General features: G+C 36.6%; 1 protein-coding gene across 2 annotated transcripts in view; it reads right to left on the reverse strand.

The window, feature by feature from the left end:
* ANKMY2 (ankyrin repeat and MYND domain containing 2) overlaps window positions 1-19730 on the reverse strand; it is a 40629-nt gene that overhangs the window by 8865 nt on the left and 12034 nt on the right. The window contains exons 3-7 of one of the 2 annotated variants that reach the window (XM_004431412.3): window positions 17220-17358; window positions 15409-15507; window positions 6930-7090; window positions 1800-2014; window positions 890-1025 (exon numbers count right to left, since the gene is read on the reverse strand). In XM_004431412.3, coding sequence (XP_004431469.1) covers window positions 890-1025; window positions 1800-2014; window positions 6930-7090; window positions 15409-15507; window positions 17220-17358 — 750 coding nt within the window. Of the gene's footprint in view, window positions 1-889; window positions 1026-1799; window positions 2015-6929; window positions 7091-15408; window positions 15508-17219; window positions 17425-19730 lie in introns of both variants that reach the window. The other variant, XM_087427603.1, reaches the window with a different exon arrangement.

Raw genomic sequence — 19730 nt, forward strand, 5'->3', positions numbered from 1 at the left:
AGGCAGGGAGTGCCTTACAAAATACTTCTTCAATAAGTATACAACAAAAAGGCAGTAAGTAATTCAAACAACAGATAATAAAGTTAACAAAATTCACTTCCCCTAGCTGGGAAGTATAAACAGATTTTTTTTAAGTATGGAAAATTTACAAACAGAGGCATTAAGGCAGAATATAAGAAGCTGGTACATACGTGGAGATTGTTTATCAGGACATACAATGAGCCTTCCATGACTCATCCCTTCACATCCCCACTGACCGGAGACCATCAACCTGACAATCAATTCTTTCATCTACTGCAGGACTTTGTACTGGTTTTTCACAAGCTACAAGTGACATGTGTGTATCTGTATTACATAATGCATGTGTACCCACCTTTACAGGTTTCACAGAGATATTTAAAATTAAGTTTCCACTATAACCATCTACATTCCAACATAGGGAAATATTGTTTATTAAACCATGAGCTATATAAATGGAAGAAAAGGATCGAGAGAGGGGAAATGGATAAACAGCAATAGGGTTAAGAGGCAAATCTATTTCCACATTTGCTCCTCAAAATTTTCTAAAATAGGGGCAAACCCCATGGCCTAGTGGTTAAGTTCAGCACACTCTGCTTTAGCAGCCTGGGTTTGGTTCCCAGGCTCGGACCTATACCAATCATTGGTGGTCGTGCTGTGGCAGTGACCCACATATGAAATAGAAGAAGACTGGCACAGATGTTAGCTCAGGGTGAATCTTCCTCAAGCAGAAGAAAAAAAAAAAAATTTCTAAAATAACTGTTTCTTTATTAAATAAATAATTCATGCTAAAGAGAACTTGCCTTTAATTGTACAAAATATGGTAATTAGGTCTTACTGACAGAGTTAACTTAGTTATGAGGAACCTTACAATTTCAACCGGAGAAATGCTTCGCACCAGCTGCTGGAGGAGGGTAGCTTCACAGTAAGGAAATTTTCTGATACTTTCTCTAATGATCTTTTCTTGGTATATCGGAAAGCCATCAGAAGCTCGGCCTCTTAATAAGCTGAAAGATATTTTCAAAAAAGTAACTGGAGTTGAATCACTAAGCATTTCCTCCCAGCTGAACCCATGAAATTTAGTAGTTTCTTCTTTGCTACTTAAGAGTTTCATTGCCTCTTCAAATCATGATGATAGACTCAATTCAAATTTCTGTTCTACCTGCATGTTAGTCTAGTCCTTATCAGGCTTAGGGACCGGGCGAGGTATTTATATGACCCCTATCATAAAACACACTAAACGCTGTTGTCAGATTAGCTAGTTACTTATTACCACGTCAGTTATTTGTACAAAGAATGAAAACTCTCATCAAGTCACACCCTTCTGACTTAGTTCACTTTTCTCAGTAAAACTACTGGAGAATTTAATCCCTGGTGGTCAGAGAACAAGGGTAACACCAGCTCTCCCAGGTATAGGAAGGGAGATATACTGAGTGCCATTATGAATCCAGAGCAGCCACCTATGGCATAGCCTACCCATCCCCCCTCAAATTAGGGCCACTTTCCAGCTGTATGATCGTACACATGCTATTTAACCTCTCCAAACCTCAGATTCCTCACCTATAATTGGGGGTAACAAAAGCATTGTTGTAAAGAGTATAGATTGAAATAATCACTCAATCTAAGTATAATATTGTCCTTTGTTTCTTGCAGACTAAATGTGATCCCAACAATAACAATTGTTCTTAAAACGCTTAATTTTTAAATCTATAATAAGGCTTCAGATAATAAAACATTATCCATTTGAGTGTATTTTATACATGACATGGTAAAAACAGTACCTTTTGATTAGAGTGTCCAGTTTATTCTCTCCATCTTTTAAGAAGTTAATGCATTTCTGAAAGATACAGCTGATGTAATGCATTTTCATAGCCAAGACTTCATTCATGTCTCTTTGCTTCATACATTTCTCACAAATCAAATCCATCACCTTGTAGCATTTATTCAGTGCTGCCTCTTCTGCCAGCAGAGGATTCTCATTTATAAGCATCACGATCTAAAAGAAATTCCAGTGAGCTCAGAAATTCCATGAGAGATTTTTCCATGTACAAATCAGGAAGTAAGTTTTGGTTGATTTCAAAAGATTACCAACTAAAGTTTTTTCTTACAGTTATATATTTACTATCTTAAATGCAAATTGCCACTGATCAAAGTTATAAAACTAATACAGAAGGAATCTCTTGAACTCTGCATATCAAAGTCATCATGTGACCCGCCATCTAGCTAAACCAGGGTGTTAGCTGGCCACTCAGAGTCACCGTTTTACTGTCTCAGTTGAAAGTACTTATAAACATGGCATATTTACCCATCCTTTATAAACAGAACCAAATTACCAAGCAATCACTACTTTTAGTAAACATTACTGAGCTTTTACAAGTTCATGGCTAGGAGAACTGCAATACTCACTAATTCTTTTTAATGATAAGGAAATGAGATTTTTACAGAAATAAGTCTAAAAATAAAAGGTGTATTGCTTTCCAATTAACTACATTTCTCTGTGGAAATTCTCCTAATATGCTTCTAATCATCTATGATAATGAAAACAGGTCAAAGAGGAAAGTAAAAATAGTTTAAAAGGAGGAATATTACAGAGTTATCAACTCTGATGCCTTATGAGTCCCACACTTCCCATATATGCACAGATTAAGCTCAAATTTAGTGTAATGAGGAGTATTTTTTTATTAGCTTTGTTATAGGGTAGATCACCTGCAGTAGGTCTACACTGGACAGCTGTAAAAATCCACAGTGACATAGCGGTAATGTACACATATGTGTAATGTGGGCACAGTTGTAGGGACGGAGCAGAAAGTCATTCAGTGTTTGTTAACCTACATCTTACAGCTAATACCTATCCCAGGTAATGTCAGGGAACAACAGGTAGCAGATTTCATGAATGAGATCCTTTCTTTAGACATGAAGAAAGATAATTTGCTAACTTAAGTAAAACCCATGCCTAGCCTCCTACTTGGAAATTTAACATAGATTAAGTGTTCTTGTGAAATTAAAATATGATTTTTACTTATTTTTGATGCTACTAGACTGATATAATCTAGTATTTTACTTAAATATAGCACTAAATAATAAATTATTATACTTCATGAAGTATAATCAAAACCCTTATTGGTAAACTTGCTGACAATTTTCCCTACCATAACATATATCAAAAATTAACTGTGGTAAGGAAGAAAAGACTCATTAATTACCTGTTTATATTTCTGCTGTCAACTGCAATCATTTGAAGCTGTTTGCTCAATATTTTTATATACAGCGTTTATAATCAAAGCGTAAGATTTTAACACAAGTCAGACTTCTTTAAAAAATTTCAAATAGAACCTAGATTAATGATTTTTTGTTTAAGATATTCAACTTTGTTTTATAATATACAGCAACAAACACAAAGAAAAATGACACATAACCACAGCTCTACTATGAGCTTACTGAAACATTTACATAGCTGCACACAAAAGAATAATATTTGAACTAATTTCCTTCCTCTAATCTCTACAGCATTATAAAGGAAATTCTTATTAGTAATTATTGAGGAGGAATAAATATAGTCCTGTAGGCATAAAAGCCAGATATATCTCATCTCACAAAGAGGGACTACCATAGAATACGTTTATACAGAGGCATTTTGTATTCTTTTTATTTTTTACATCCCATTTTTAAAAAATTACTAACAACAATTCTGGGCTTAAAAATCACGTTAATTATCAAAGACAGGATCATGTGTGCACATTTGCCTCCTGACCACTTAGACACGCTGCTCAACTCTGTTGTCATTTTTCCTGTGATTCTGTTTTTCTCCTGTATAACCTCTCTATTCTGGGCACCAACACAATTCCCCAAGTCTCTTTTGAAAACAAACATCCTTATTGCTATAGCAGCCACTTAACCTTGACACAAGTGGAGCTGTGTTAGGTGCACTGTAGCAAAACGGTGAATTGTGTATTGAGGAGGACTTCTGTGCTTATTTTATTTTATTTATTTATTTTTTTTAAAGATTTTATTTATTTATTTATTTTCTCCCCAAAGCCCCAGTAGATAGTTGTATGTCATAGTTGCACATCCTTCTAGTTGCTGTATGTGGGACGCGGCCTCAGCATGGCCGGAGAAGCAGTGTATCGGTGCGCGCCCGGGATCCGAACCCAGGCCGCCAGCAGCAGAGCGCGTGCACTTAACTGCTAAGCCACGGGGCCGGCCCTCTGTGCTTATTTTAAAAGGTCTTTGATTTTAAAGAGTGGCTGTTAGTTACTTTTTTATAATATGCCCTATGAAGACCCATGCCAGCTTGAAAAAGGGCAAAGCAATGAAAATGGGCCACCACAAAAGCAACTGGGCAGCTTTTATCTGAAGTGTGGATAAAAGAAAAAAAGAAAGGTTTTCAAGTGAATAGTTCATTTACACCTACAAAAAGCAAGGTCTGGACTGAAGGAAGGTACTATAATCATAGAATAGTCTCTATAATAAGACCAAGTACTCTAAAAAATATAATGTAGGCTACTTCAGTTCAATTTATTGTCCTTATAAATATGCCCTTAACCTCATTTACTCAAAACATATGCTTTTAAAGATTATTAGAGGTACAATAATTCTTAAGACTTTTAACCCTGAGAAACTGGCTTCCATGTAAACATCAAAAATTACTCCACAGACTCAATTATTGCAATAATTAAGATGATTGCAATCTCAAGAGGTGGAAACACAGATATAAAAGATAGTGAATCAGAAAAACACACAGAACTTCAAGTCAGTCTAAACCAGAATATCCTATAAGGCTCGAGCAGGAGGGGCCTTGTCAATAGGGCCTTGTCAAACCGCTCACGTTCTCTACATTGAGATATACCGTATCCCTGGGAAAAGTCCTGTCTTCCTATCCCAGCCTGCCCCGCCCCCATGAGAAAGAGTGCTCTGGAGAGGGAGTTGCTGCTATTTCCGAAAGTTCTCTCTTTCCTGTGTGTGCTGGAAGAGAAAGAACCACAAATACAGGAGAGGCTAAATATTTTTTAAAGGTTAAATTCTAAGTCTCATATAATCTCTACTAGAAATACAAACGTGATTCACGGCTGAATTTCTTCTTTGCCGACTTAGGATCACAAGTGTTGCCTCTAGCGGTCCTTTCAGAACGTTAAGTAAAACATTTTGAGTTTTGAAAAATAAAAGCAGAATAGACTCCACTTGTCTGTCTTATGGGAAAGGATCTGCTAATTTGTCATCTCTCTTGATGGCCCAGAAAATTACTTTGGGTCAAGGGCCACATGACAGGTATTTTTTTGTTGGTTGGTTTGTTTCTTGAGCTTCAAAGACTGTATGCAAAGGGATGCATCAATAAAGTAATAAGATTATATAGAATTTGGAACCTGTATCTTCAAATGAGTGTTAGTCTTCAAAAGAATTACTTTGTGAGAACTATCCACTTATTTCAAGTGTTCAGTATATTCCACAGATTCTTCTTTTGTAATAGATTTCTAAGGAAGTCTATTTTACTACACTATAATAACACCTTATATTAAGGGAAAACCTCAATTTTTGACCCAACTTACTGTCTTGCTCACCAAACAGTTCTGAATTACTATTAAATCTCTACATTACAAATGAAGACATATGAAAGACACTGAAATTTGGAAAAAGACAGCATCATTGTAGCACACATGGAGTTTCCTGTAATGACCCATTGATGAAATTATACTCATTTGGATTGATTAAAAAGAACCAACAAGGGGCCAGCCCATGGCGTAGTGGTTAAGTTCAGTGCACTCCACTTGGCGGCCCAGGTTCAGATTCCAGGCATGGACCTACACCACTCATCAGCCATGCTGTGGTGGCGACCCACATACAAAATAGAGGAAGATTGGCACACATGTTAGCGCAGGGTGAATCTTCCTCAGCAAAAAAAAAAAGGAACCAACAACAATCATTTTGCAAACAAACAAAAAGGCTGTATATAAAATATGAAGAAAATAGCAGTGAAAATATTTCAGGATGGCTCTTGAAGTTTCCCAGTTAACCCATTTGAACTTTTGGATTGATCTACAAAGTTTAAAAATTTGTGTGATTTGACTAATTACTGGAAGAACTGTACTACTTAAAGGCATCAAATAGCTACTTGCATTAAAAAAAATGTGTTCGGGCCGGCCCCGTGGCTTAGCGGTTAAGTGCGTGCACTCCGCTGCTGGCAGCCGGGTTCGATCCTGGGCGCGTACGGACGCACCGCTTCTCTGGCCATGCTGAGGCAGTGTCCCACATACAGCAACTAGAAGGATGTGCAGCTATGACATACAACTATCTACTGGGGCTTTGGGGGAAAAAAATAAATAAATAAAATTATAAAAAAAAAAAATGTGTTCATGATTACATTTCAGGATATTTCCTGGAAGGATAATTATTGGAGGAGATGCTGTTGGTGCCCCACCCAGACCCTCTTCACCAGGCTTGTGCACAGGTCCCAGCTGTGGGAGTGTTGGCTGCTATGAGCTCAGAGCTGCCTCCTTCTCCAGGGAACTGCCTTCATTCAAAGGGAGCCACCTCACTCGGCACTATCTGGGAGGCTGTCCTTTCCCTCAGGGGACAGGCCTCAGCCAATGACAGACTGACGGATACAACAGCCTGGCCTCCTTGCCTCTCTGGAGCCATTAACGGTCTAGAGCTCCCTGTGAGATGAGGCGGAAGCTAGGCTTCAGCTGAACCCACCTCTTTGCCTAGCTTTTCTCCTGCTCTAGTATATGCCCCTCACTCTCTTCCAGATTTCACCTGAGAGAACTCCTTCACTGTATAACTGAACAAGAAAGCCCATCGCAAGCTCTACATCTACAAAACCCAACCCAAGACAATTATGATCCTAGATAACAGGAGCAGTTTAAACTCTGAAGCAATATTTAAATAAAAAGCAAATACAATAAACACTACACTACCTTGACAGGATGAAGATTTGTTGTGGTGATAATTTTGTGCAGTGGGCCCGCTAACTTTGGGGGCAGTTTCGGTTCTTTATCCAGTCCCTGGGGTTTAGTGTAATAATCCAGTCTCTCTCGAGGAAAGAAATTGTTGATTATAGTCACACAATCATGTTGACCTTTTAATAGAAAAACAGGAAATTTGTTACTTTATTATTCAAAATAAGACACTTTCCACTTTTTTATTAATTATATTGCTCTGTTTTCTTGCGCCGTAAACAGGCATCACCATCTTTAGTTTTCAGGAAAGGAGAGTACAGGAGGAGGAGGAGAGGTAAAATGTTTTGGGGAACATTTATAAGCATGCTTTGTGAAGTCAAGAAATAATTTCCTTTTAAAGACACAGAATCCACAATACATATGAAGATTATGTGGATTACCAAAAAAGCAGTGTTAAACTTATGATTGACCCTAAATATTTTATAAAAGTTGCTTATAATTTAAATGTCTCTTCATCCACCCCTACACAAATGATGGTCATTCTTCCCTAATCACATCTGGCTTTCTTTATACAGAATTTAAATTTATTCTATATAAATTTTTTTATCATTATAATTATTATTCATATTATTAAACTAATCTCCCCTCTCCTTGAATCTGAGAAAAGCCTGGCCTCTTTGTGAAATGAATTAGAGAAAAAGCTTTTGCTCCCATAAACTTGGAATCCACATTATGACTTCTCATAGATGCCTGCACCACTTCTCTAAGCCATCTCTAGAGGTAAAAATGGTTCTATGAAAGCAAAACCTTCCCTGGTGAAGTTGGTGGCTTGAAGTGTGTTCCTGTTGCCTCCCCCTCCTCAATTCCCTGTCCACCACCTCTCTGGACCAAGGAAGTGGCCACTCTAGGCAGGCAGGCAGAACCTGCAGGGCACATTTGCAGGCGCAGGCTCTTCCAGGATCTCTGGAAGAGAGACTTCTTCCTCCTCTCTGCCTGACGAGGGCCAAGGGACCAGCAATGGAGAGTCTTAGGGAGCAGGCCCAGAGGCCGAGGCTGGTCCGCCCTGGGCGGCCCATGTGGCCCCTGCCCACTTATGCACGGTCCTGGGAGCATCTGCTTGACCTTGCCAACAGCAGGTGACCTGCAGGGGGATTGCACTGTGGGCCAGGTGGATCCTGGTACTTGAGGCTGGCAGAGGGCTCTGTTTGCCTGGGAGTTCCTGGCGAATCCAAGAGTGGAGTGTCTTCCCACTTGTGTCTCAGCAGAGGACAAAATATCTATGGTTTGTTGACCCTGGGCCCACGTGTATAGAGATGGTGGCACTTCCCTCCGCTGCTCCAGGACCCTGTCAGCTTTACCTCACTGCCTAGGAGATACAAAGCAAAGTACCCGAGGGGATCCAGCATCTCAGAAGACTATGCAATGCCTCCAACAGATGGCTTCTTTGCGGGGGAAGTGTATTGACAACATCAACCGCAACCCAACCACAACCACAATCACCAAAAAAGAACACTTAAAAATTAAGCAGATTAATTACCGTATATAAATAGACTTTCATGGACCACAGAAAAATTCAAATTTTAAAAGTTAATAGACAAACTGAAAGTGGTAATCCTGGTTACTATTGAGAACTAAAATACTAATGTAGAAGATGAAGTGGATAAAATATCTCAAAATAGAAAAATTAAGAGATAGAAATCATTACAGAAGAGATGAGAGAGTTAAAGGACAGATCCAGGAAATGTAACAGTGAAAAATAACAGAAATCTCAGAAAGAAAAAAAAGAAATGAATGGAGGATTAATAATTAAACAAATGATAGAAGAACACCTCACCACTTTGAAGGGAAATTTGAGCAGTGATCACAGTATCATTTTTGGTATTCAATGCTATTCTCAACTACTGAAACACCAGTTTCTTTTTTTTTTTTTAAAGATTTTATTTATTTATTTTTCCCCCCAAAGCCCCAGTAGATAGTTGTGTGTCATAGCTGCACATCCTTCTAGTTGCTGTATGTGGGACGCGGCCTCAGCATGGCCGGAGAAGCAGCGTGCTGGTGGGAGCCCGGGATCCGAACTCGGGTCGCCAGCAGCGGAGCGCGCTCACTTAACCACCAAGCCACGGGGCCGGCCCCTGAAACACCAGTTTCTTTTTCTTGTTTTTTTTAATCAGAAAGCTCCATTGTATATATCTTGAGGAGAAGTCAAACTGTAATAAGATATATTAAAAATCTGAGATGTTGTGTTTAGAAAAGAATCATCTCTACCTCCATAATCTTCAAAAAGGGAGAAAAATGACAATCAAATCTCCTACTGCAAGTGGGATATGAACAGGACAGCATCAAAATGAACACAGATGTGTTCAGGGATTTACCACTGTATATGAAGAAACTAGGGAAGATGAAGACAAATTGCACTGCTTCCATAAAACACAATCTACATCCAGCTTCGGTAAAAAGATAGACGTCCCTATTGAAAAAAAAGTGTTCTAAAGTAGCTCCTAAAAAATATCAAAATAGACATAGGAAGATTTGAAGAAAAAAGGAGTCAGAGAAAAATATGGAATTATTTCTATAACTATATCTTCTCATCAGTCCCCCAACTAGTATAGTCAGAAAGAGTCCTGTTAGCCACTGGAAATATTTGTACATAAAAATACTAGCTATATAACAATGACGCTGTCACAGGACTAGGGGCTTCTTAAGATTACAACACCTTTGTGAGAAGGAAAAAATAATATTACTTTACTTTTTTTCAAGATTAATCTTTTTCATTTTAGGTAGTGTTTAGGTTATTTTGATATTTTATTTTAACTAATATGCTAATAATTTATATTAGAGTGATACATATATTTAAAGTTTACCTTTATAAATTTTTACTTAATTTATATTTAAATTTTTATAATTGAAACTATTAAATATTTAGTTTTATTGGTTTTTAATTTATGAATTCTGAATATAAAGAAATAAAATAGTACTCTTATAGGGAAAATCAATGCTGTGGGGGGCGGGGGAACAAGTGCATCGTTCTGCTCCAGTATCACTATCACTGGGCTTGAGTCTTGCAGGTTGAACAGGCTGAGTCAGTCCTAGGCAGGAGTAACGAAAACACACACACAACTAGACACATCCTAGTAAAATTTTTTACTTTCAAGGATAAACTCAAATTGAAACACACTTTCAGAATGAGAAATTAAAAGTTTACAAAGGAAAAGAAATCAAATTCTCATTCGCAAAACCAAGATTTAGAAAACTGTAGAGTAACCTATACATATGATTGAGCGCAAAGAACAGTGATACAAGAATCACGAGACAAGCCAAGATATGACTCACGTTTCAGAAAGAAAGATAGTTTTGGTTATGATGGGTTTCAAACAATATACGACCTACATGCCATCTGAGAAGGTCCTGTAACCAGAACCTAAATGAGAACGGAGATCTCAAGATGGAACAAGGAGAAAGGAGGGGAGAGAGTGGGGAACAACAGCTCTCAGCAGCAGACATAGTTAATCTGAATGGGTGGAGATAGCAGGATGGAGAAATTATACTGTTGACCATGAGAATTACTGAAAGAGAAGTAACACACCATGAATGACACTCTAATCACATATGGGTACTGAAAATACCAAACCCTCTCAGCAAAGTCTGCAGCTAGTGGTGGTGGTGGTGGACAAAAAGAAAGGCCGTTGCCTGACAAGGCAAAAACAAACAACCTGGAGAAATAAATGAGTCACAAGGATTTCATTTTGTTGGGGCTGCTAAATGGGCAAATACAGTGACTTGGGGGTGGGGCATGAGGTATAGTTTTGTTCTTGTTTTTAGATAATAACTGAGAAATATGGGTTTTATTGGGAGTGTTGTGAATAGAAAAGTAACCACTAGTGGAATGAAAAAGCATTCTTCATCTTTCAAGTTAACAAAAGGAGAAAGAAAATGTACTCTAACATGACCAAGCCAATCATGTTAAGGAAACACGTTTGCACACACAAGCAAAAACAACCATCAAGTAAGATAAGAGTAAAAAAATGAGGTAAAAGAGGAGGAATGCAATCAAGTTTATGAATAATTATATTAATTGTGCATGAGCTGTATATCTGTTAAAAGAGAGAGACTACTATTTGAGTTATAAAACAGAACCCACCCATATGTTTGTAAACATAAGGTGTAGTAGTAGTTACACAACTAAAATTAAATGACAAAGATTGAAAATAAAGGGATGGGCAAAGAGTTGTTGACAAATGCAAAAAAGAAGAACAAAAAAGCAATCAGGAATGGCTATAACATCAGAAAAAGTAGAACTAAAAAATTAAACAAGACAAAGAGTGGCATTATGCAATGGTAAAACTGTTATCATGATTAATAGCAATATCATAATGAAAAGTAAAAAGCTAAAAATATTTCCATTAAAAAACAGGAAAAAGACAGACATGCCAATTATCACTATTATTATTTCTTCTTACTTTAAAGCCTGAAGCTAATTCAAACGGAAAATAAAATGAAATTGAATAGTCATAAAACCCAGGAGACTCTAATAAAAATGACAAGAAAAAAATAGAAATCAATAGCCTTCTCTTTATTACCCATAACCAGCTAGAAATGACAGAGTATTGGAGGTGGTGGTGGGAATTCTCCTTACAATATGGGCAATAACTACAAATTACTTAGAAATAAATTTTTTTAAAAACGTGATTTAATTTAAATAAATTTTAAAACAAAGAACTGATATGAAGGAATCTAATAAATATTATTGAAGGATCAAAAACAAGTTAAAAAAAAAGGCAACATAAAGGCATACTATGTAATTGGATGGGAAGTCTTAACATCATATGGATGTCAATTCTCTGCAAATAATTATATAACCATTTAATAAAAGTCCAACAAGAAATGAAAAGGATTGGGGGGGGTGTGTGTGGATTGTATTCAAAGAGGAATAAGAAAGAGGACACTTGCTTCACTTGCAAGTCAATATGATCAAAACAATATGGTATTCATACAGAAAGTGACAACATCTGAGGAAGAGAATACTGGATCTAGAAATAGATACCAGTACATAAAAGAATTTAACTTACCACAAAAATGCTATTTCAATTCAGTGGGAAAATGTTGAGTGGTTTAATAAATGGTGCCACCACAGTTAACTATATATCCAGGGGGAATGGAACTCTAAAAAAATAAATTTTAGAAGTACAAAAAAATTTTTTTCTAAAATCTGAAGGACATTTAGGAGAATACTTATTTATCCCATGGTAAGAAGATCTCTTTTAGCAAGATAAGAAACATGGAAGCTATAAAAGAAAAAATATGACTACTTAAAAATAAATTTTCTATGGTAAAAGTTCCCATAAAGTCAAAAGAAAAACAAGACTGGCATAAAATATTTGAAACAAATTTGATAGACAAGGGGTTAGCATCCATAACACACATAAAACTTTTCAAAGCAATTAAAAAAAAGACAACATAAAGGAAATATTAGTAACAAATATGAGCAGGCATCCACAGAAGAGAAAATACAAATGACCAAAACCAGAAGCTTAATTTCATTAATAATGAGGGGAAAGTAAATGCACAATATACCATCTTTTCAACTCTCAGATTGGCAAAAATGAAAGACTGAGAATACGCAGTTCTGAGAGGATGTTAATGGGGACGTGAATTGCTGTGCCCATTTGGAAAGCTATCTAGACTTACATTAAAATTAAAATACATTCTCTTTGTCTCAGCCATTTTACTTCTGGGAATATATCTTATAGATTTTAAAGCATTACCATGTAAAAATGTAAGATCAAGGATCATTTCATTATTTGTAGTGAAGTGATTTAAAAACTGTAAAATCTATCAATAGGGGAGAGCTACATGAAATATGGTACATGTGTATTGTGCAATATTATGCAGCTGTTGAAATAACTAAATTTATTTATACCTACTGAGATGAGAGGGACCTCCGTAGTGTACTAGTAAGCGAAGAAAACAAGTTACAAGAAATATATTTGTGAGATCACATTTTAAAAAGATGACAAAAATCTTGCATGTGTGTGCACCTATGTATATACACTGACCCACTTGAGGGGAACATGGGGAGGATGAGCTTTTTAAAAGACTAAGGAAAATACAATGTCACCTGAAAGGGTGCAATGTAATTTTCTGTTTATGAAATTAGTCTAAAAAGATTAAAATGGAATGAAAACATTACCCTGATTTTAGGATGGGATTGTGGACAAAATCTACCTTGGATTTTTAATAATACAGTAGTAGTAAGAAAAAGAAAAGAGTATTGTACTAATGCTTGAAAGAACCAGCTCCTCCACTTCCAGCCCAGTGATCTGGGGAAAGTTACTGAACCTCTCTCTGAGCTCTCTTTTGTTAACATTGTGCACATAGTAAAACTTGTAGAGTTAAATAAAACTTCAGATCATCTAACTCCCCAACCTCTTTGAACAAATCAGAAAACTGAAGCCGTGAAAGTGAAGGGATTTGCTTATGATCTTATGAACTAATTAGGGACAGACAGGAACTAAAAGATGAGTCTCAAGATTCCTAGTTTAGCGTTCTTTTCTCACTGCCCAGACACCTTCAAAATTAGCTTAGAGGTGAATCAGGGGCAACCAGGGAGCCCCTAACAGTAGGAGAGAAATATTGCCCTGAAGTTTGCATAGCAAGGCTATACCTTTCTCAAATCCTCCTGAAACTGAATTAAAATAAAAAAGAACATTTGCTCTCAGAGAGCTGTCATAAAGTAAGTCAGGGACTGTCTGACTTAATCAACAGTAGCTACTATTAGTAGTTTTAAGATAATTTAATAATAAAATTTAACACAATATACAGTTACCATTCCCCATATCTGACTAATTCCCACTACATCTCAGCTTAAATGTAATTTCCCTTGAAATTCCCTTAGAATGGGATAGAAGATCCCTCTCTTTGATGTATTTCTATGAAGCACTTAAGTCACCCATTGGAGTATACTTTCACACTGTCTGACATTGCTATTAGTCTCTTCGTGCCATGAATGCATGTACAGTCTCTGTCTTGTTCACGACTGTAACCAAAGCACCTACAGTGATGCTTGGGATATAGGCTGTGAACATTAACTATCTGTTTAATGAATTATTAGTCCCCACAAGGCCACTTACTGCACTCCCAATAAATCAGATGTTTCTATCTTTGCTTCTCTGTTAAGGGACTCTCCTAACTGCCAACTCAGTGGGGCCAAAATAGCAATGATCAAATATTCACTCCCACTCTTCTTTTTTTTTTTTTTTAAATAACTACTTAACATATTGAAGTTTTCCCCTTTTGGTCCTACATTACTGGGTTTTTTTATTTTTTTTTGAGGAAGAGTGACCCTGCACTAACATCTGTGGCCAATCTTCCTCTTTTTCTTTTTTCTCCCAAAGCCCTAGTACATAGCTGTATATCATAGTCGTAGAGTTGTAGTTCTTCTATGTGGGATGCCACCTCAGTATGGCCTGATGAGCAGTGAGGAGGTCCAAGCCCAGCATCTGAGCCAGTGACCAGGTTCAAAGAGGGCCGCCAAAGCGGAACGCGCAAACTTAACTGCTATGCTACCGGGATGGCCCCCTCTCTCACTCTCTTCTAAACCCTCTACATTATGTCAAGTAAGTAACAGGATTAACATATCAAGAATTATTCGGCACATACAATAAAATGTTTGTGGTGATGAGGATGATAATGAAGCAGCTGTATATTATATTATTATTAATGCTCCTTCCTAAGGAAGAATTACATCATTGTTGTAATTATTATTAACAGCAGTAACTGATGGCATTGATTTAGTGCTACATAAAGCTCTTTAAGTCTATCATCTTATTTAATCCTTTCAACAACCATGTAACCATTTTACATGAAGGTCAGAATCCTTAAGTAACTTGCAATTAAGTGGCACAGCCAGAATTTCAACCCAGGATTGCTGACTCCACAGTTCATGTTCTTAAACATTAGGTTATACTTCCCTTAGAGAAATAAAACACACTCACTCAAGCATTTGACTGCAACTAAAATGGCCCCACCACTCTCTGTATCTCACAGAGTGAAAATTCAAAAAAGCTTGTTCATTTTCTCCAAAGTGTCATTAGGTGTTTCACTAAGTTAGACAAAACTGTAAACATTTTGCTTTTTAAAAATTAAACATGACAGTATTTGTACTCCGAGAAGCAAACTGGTATTTTTTCCACAGGGGAAATTCTGAATATAACCTAATGTAAAACTGCCATAAAAACTCACCCACAGGGGCTGGCCTTGTGGCGTAGCGGTTAAGTGTGCGCGTGCTTCACTGCTGGCGGCCCGGGTTCAGGTCCTGGGCGCGCACTGACGCACTGCTTGTCAGGCCATGCTGTGCTGGTGTCCCACATAAAGTGAAGGAAGATGGGCACGGATGTTAGCTCAGGGCCAATTTTCCTCAGCAAAAAGAGGAAGATTGGCATGGATGTTAGCTCAGGGTTGATCTTCCTCACAAAAAAAAACAAAAAACAAAACAACTCACCCACAAAGGCTGCCATCTGAGCTGCTGTTCTTCCTACGGAGTTAACAACATCTGTCTCGGCACCAGCTTCCAACATTACCCACGTGATGTCTTTATTACCTAGAGTAAAAAGGGAACTTGTTTGTTAATATTAAGAAAGGCACAATCCAAATACTTCCTTCTAAATAATCTGTACCCTTTTTTTCCACTTAGTTTTAGGTTTCCATCTTGTGAATATGTTCATTTTTCTCCAAAATATAAATCATAATTACAGTAAAGAGTAAAATGCTACAGAACCCACATAGAAATTAACCTTATTTTCTAGAAAACACATCAAGCAATACAAAAATGGTATGGAATTGAGTATCACTTTTTTTAACAAAACAAGTATGTTTTTCCTAATAATACTGCTTAATATAAAGCCAAAACCACAAAAAATATCAAAAACAAAGACAGAAGAGATAAAATGACTAGAAGTCCCCCCTTAATATCTACTAACCCATCCCATCCCTCATACCTCTAGGCCCTGGAACAACTATTAACAGCTGGGGGTCTATCTTTCTACACTTTTTTCTAACTAAACATCCATAGTTATTCCATTTGCATTCTTTCACTAAGGAAATAATTACAGGTATCTTGCTATTATAAACTATACTCAGTGAACAGCATTTTCTATTAATTTTTCCAAGTTTGAATTATGATTTCCTTAGGAACAGTTCCTGGAAAACATTGCAGGATCAAAGGTTATACATATGTTAAGTGCATTGTGTCAGGCTGCCTTCCACAAGGCTGGGTTGATGTACACTCTCCAAAACAGAGCAAAGAAGTCCCTATGCCAATGCTGGGCATTATCACTCCTTCTTAACCTTTGCCAATATGATAAGTGACAAATGATCATTTATTGTTCCAATTTCCATTTCATTGATTACTGGTGGAAGTGTTCCATGTTTATGAGCCGGTTGTATTTCTTTTGTTCTCTGTTCAATTTTCTATCCAATTTTCTATTGTAGTATTTGTTGTTTTCTAATTGATTTATATAAGAACTCTTCATATATAATGATATTACCCTGTAGGATATGTAATAAATATTTTCCTTAGTTTTTTATTTGTATTTTAACTCTATGTATGATATATCCTATATATGGAAATGTTAAAATTTTATGTAATCAAATTGGGCAATGTTGTCCATTTTGAATTCTATATTTTATACCATGCTTAGAAATGCTTTCCTGTTCCAGGATTTTAAAAATACAGATTACTAGTTTTAAAGTATGATAGTATTATATTACATCTTTATTTTCTTAAAAAACTGTAGCAATTACAGATAACTCCACTTAATTTTAGATAATATTTCCCAATTGTCTTTATTCAGCAAATCATAAGCAACATGAATCAGAGTAAGTTTCTAAATGGATCATCATATTTAGTATATAAATGTCAGTGAAGCAAATAGACAGCTCTATCATAGCAGCTATTTTCTCAAGAAAACAACAAAGAAGTTTTCATATTACTTCAAAATATAAAGATATAAAATATCAAAGGAACTAACTTGAAAGTATAATAGCTCCAGCTCCACAACTTTACACAAAATATATTGTCAATACAAAGAATCAATTGATTTAAATAACTAAAGAAACATCACCAAATTAACTATATAACATATTTCATACATTACAGCTTTTTAAAACTAATTCCCACCATTTTTTTCCATAAGATTTAATCTTAAAATTACTATAATAAAGGTGCATATAATTTTAAAAAATATATGTACTTATAACAAATTTGTATAGGCGACTAATATCAATACATTAAAATAAATGACAAAACTTCACCAGAAAGTGCAGCAAACATGAGGGCTGTGTATCCATGTTCATGTTGATGACAATTTACATCAGCTCCGTGTCGTAAAAGTAATTTGCACATATCAAGTTTTCCTTTATATGCAGCATGCATTAGAGGAGTCATTCCATTCTTCAATAGGAAGGAAAAAGATATTAACTATACTTATTTACCTTTCCCCCTATCTTTGAACAATTCCTGCAATTAAATTAAAAACATAAAATAAACACGAATTAATAAAATCATCTTTATAATCGGTAGAGTATTTTTATATTCACTTTCCCACTTGGATCCTCCAAAAACTGCTGAGGAAAAAAGATGGTTTTATTACCTGAGGTTTTTCTACAGATTAGCAAAAAGACTCAGAGAAGACTTGCTCAACCTCACATGACTAGTAAAATGGCTGGGGCAGGGACCAGAAACCAAATTTACAAGGGCTCTCATCTCTACGATACACACTTAGCTTCTGGAGAAACAAAGGAACAAGCAGATACAAATGCATAAAAAAATAAATAAATAAATAAATAAACACTAAGAAAAAATCTCAAAACAAATAGAATGTGTACAAGGGGAAAGTTGAATAAAGTATGGTATATCCATAACATGGAATATTATGCAGCTATTAACTGAATTCATCTGTATCTATTGAATTGGAGAAATTTCCATGAATTACTGCCAATGAGAAAAACAAGACATGGGAGATATATATTATAGTGATATCACTTTAAAAACAATGATCCCCAAAATCACATTTACATTTTGATCCTACATATGACTTGGTCATATATATGACTATATAAACATGGAGAAGTGGTTGGTGGTATTTACACCAGACTACATTGTTTAATCTCCATATGTTTTGTGCATATCCAACAAAACATCCAACCTTAAATGTTGAGTATCTAAAACTATTTGGTGGATAAATAAACAAGCTGTTCCCTGTAAGTTTCTCAGTAACCCAGGATAAACTCTATAAGTGCTAGAATTTCAACGTTGTTTTGGATAATAATCTCTCTAAAACATATAATCTCTTACATTAGTAAATCTTAGAATGCTAACATAATTTGAATTGTTCTTGATGATTCTAGACTACTATTATGAACATATGCCATCAATATTCTCAGGGAGTTGCTGATGTGAGAATTATAAGGAGGCTGGGACCTTTCAGGTGGTCATACAAGAGGCAATTCAGTAGGAATAGTCAAAGTTTCTCGAGAGCAGTAATGGAAAAATGATAAGATTATAATGTTAAGACTCTCTTATTGGGTGTGATACCAGCTCAAGACAAGGTTGACATAAGGGAAGCCATATTGTAGAAAAGAAAAACTCTATTGTAACTTTGAATGACCTCTGACAAACTAACCCAGCTGGATATGCACCCTCCAGGAAATCTAACTGCTCTGTAGATTTTATGACCCCTGCTTGTGCATTTACCTCCCAGCTGCGATAAGGTGATAACTGCTTTTTTGAGTTCCTTAGGAATGTGATGACCCCTGAACAGAGAGTCTATGCTGATAGCCATCCTCAGTGAAAACTGAAAGATCTGGTGTGGCACTCCCAGTCTGTAACACCAGAAGGTCAACATTCCTAACCCCCTCCTCAATAACCCAATGGCCTATATAACTACTGTCAGATTTTGTGCCCCCTTAAGATGGTTCTTTTGGACATGAGTCGGCCATCTTCCCTCTTGCTAGCAAGCTGTAATTAAAAGTCCATTTTCTCCTACCACCTTGCCTCTTGCCACTATTGGCATGTCTTGCGGCGAGCAGAAGGCCCCATGTTGGGCGGTAACAGGTGTATCTACAAGGATGGGGTATTTAAATGTTGGGGGTGGTTGGTTGGGTGTGAATAATCAAAATCTCATTGTACAGAGGCAGCCAATGGAGTACTTTAAGGGAGTGAGAATGGACTATATGGTCATTACCTTTTGAATGAGGCAAAATGTATTCAGAGCTTGCCTAGGGTGATAGCCCCTAAAGGACGATATAACCTGTACGTAAGAGGCTCGTGTGTAGCCTGCGGAGAAAGGAAGGACACAGTGCAGGTGGGCAGTCAATCACCCAGCAATCCCATCCTACAACTAGAAGTTATCTAGCTCTGAGAATGATTATTCCTGAGACTGCAGAACTGTCCCATAGTTTAAAAAAATTAAAAAAGCAGCTTTCAACACAATATGACAATATGCTTAAGAGCAAAGCAAATGTGCAAAGCTTTGGGATCTGATATTGTCCTCAGTTTCTTATGTCTGCTTGTGTTTTAACTGTCATCTGTGTTAATCACTTCTGCCCATTTACCTGTTGCCTCCCTTTCCTCTCATTTTTTAAAAAAAACTTTTCTCTCTCTTTCTCTTTTCTTGTTTGCTCTTTCCTGTTGACTAGCTGTCTTCTTTGCAGGGACTGGTTTTTAGAGCCAACCAATGAGAGAGCTTCTTTCCAAAGAGGTAATGAGCTATCCCAATCATATCATTTGCTGTGCAATCTCTGAACCTGTCGCTTTTGTCATGT

The sequence above is a fragment of the Ceratotherium simum genome, chromosome 1 (assembly GCF_057802395.1).
Source record: "Ceratotherium simum simum isolate JZ-2026a chromosome 1, ASM5780239v1, whole genome shotgun sequence".
Lineage (NCBI taxonomy): Eukaryota > Metazoa > Chordata > Mammalia > Perissodactyla > Rhinocerotidae > Ceratotherium > Ceratotherium simum.